Genomic DNA, 1899 nt, shown 5'->3' on the forward strand with positions numbered 1-1899 from the left:
TTAAGCTTTTATTTGATTATTCAAAAGATTATGAATACATCAAACATGACTTAAGTGAACATCAGTTGTATTGTAGTAGTGAATATAAGGCTACTGTTGATAAATATACAGAAACATTTAGGATGTTAAAGGAGACATGCAAAGGAAAGGATAAACAGCGTTCATATTGTAATAATTTTCTTAATTCTTTTAAAAGAGAAAAGTGGTATGAAATATCTACATTGTCATGTAGTGAAAGGGTAGATAGTGCTACTATTGAAGGACTACTTGAACAACAAAAAATATCGATACTACACAATAATGAACAAGATGAATATATTCTTACGGGTGAACAAAGCTTTGAACATATAATTTCAAATAAAACTTCAGTTTCTTCAACTTCAATAAGTATGGTCATAGTTCCATTAGTTATTGGAATGACAATTTTTTCTATTATAATGTGCAAAGTAATTATTAATCTGAATAAAAAAGGAGCATGTATTACATTAAATTATGTGAATTTTACTAATTTATAAACATGTGTCCAATTATTATACATAAAATATGTTCTAGATATATATTTTTTTGTGTGTTTAGTTTACTCCAGTTGGATACTGGTTAAGAAAAGTCATATTAGGAAAATGTAAAAGGAGACGTAATCATATAATGGTTAAGAATAATATAGAAAATTTTTCAATCCATAAAGTTTTAGATACGCAGAAAAGATTTAATTTAAGTTACGATAATGCATATTAGTTCTGATTAGGACGTACCAAGGAATATTTTTGGAACATATGTCGTCATCATAATAAGCATTATGGTACAAAATTATTCATTCACTAAAAGTGAAGGAATTATTTTTTTTTTGAATAATACAATACCAAGCTTGAAATGTATATATTTATTATATAGATAAGTGTTTTTTAAATATCAAAATATATTTTTAATTCTTCGATATCCAAGAATATTAAAAAATCATAAGAAAACTAATTCCAAAATGAATAATGATTAAGAATTAGGTATACAGTAAAATAAATGGGTTTGCTAATGTGTTATAATATTTATTGTTATTTTATCAGTAGATTGAATAGATAAATTAAAATTATAATGAAATATATTTTTTTTTTCTTCATACCAATAATAGTAATATTGTATATAATAAAGCAGAAATTATATAAAAATTATTAAATTAACTATATTTTTATTAATAAATTACATATATTAAATGAATTTTATAATAATAGCTCAAGACATGTACGCACTTTTATAAAAAATTAGATATTAGTATATAGATGAACATTAAGCACATTTCATATGTATTTAGTTAATATTGATTATAAATAACTAAATAAAAAACTAATTTCTGTATTAGAATTAAATTCTCTATAATTTTTTTTTATAATATGAAATATGATATAGTACCTTCCTACATTATCTTATTAATATATGCCAACAAATTTTAATTGGAAATTATATCAGATCATTCCCTTTTTTTGCAACATTTCTGTTAATATATTATTGAACATAAGTAATTCTACCATTCCGTTACATAATGCTTTTCCAAATAAATGATATCCAATAATTTATCGTTATATGAAACTCCTTTTTTCACATGTTCTTTTAATAGTAATATAAATTTATAAGTAATTATAAATTTTTTCTTATTTAGTAACATGTTAAACAAGTTTATAGTATAACATAAATACTATCTGAATGACAATATTAAGTTAATAAAAATATGTTATTATTTTCATTTCATATAATGAATTACATTAGATAGATAAATTTATTTTCTTATGTGTCACAGTTCGCAGAATTTACTAAGATAATGTTGACACAAATTATATATTATGATTTATAAAATTACTGGAAACATAACACTAATACTACAACAATACAAGATAGGAATACAATATATAT

General features: G+C 21.7%; 1 protein-coding gene across 1 annotated transcript; it reads left to right on the forward strand.

Moving 5' to 3' along the window:
* PGO_002645 (variable surface protein) lies at positions 1–735 on the forward strand (the record flags this gene model as incomplete). The annotated part of the gene is made up of 2 exons (XM_028691163.1): positions 1–446; positions 577–735. Coding segments are annotated over 2 exons (605 nt in total), but the record flags the coding sequence as incomplete, so codon positions are not given.
* Positions 736–1899: the final 1164 nt, after the last annotated feature.

This window comes from Plasmodium gonderi (genome assembly GCF_002157705.1).
Source record: "Plasmodium gonderi DNA, contig: Pgo-contig_299, whole genome shotgun sequence".
Classification (NCBI taxonomy): Eukaryota; Apicomplexa; class Aconoidasida; order Haemosporida; family Plasmodiidae; genus Plasmodium; species Plasmodium gonderi.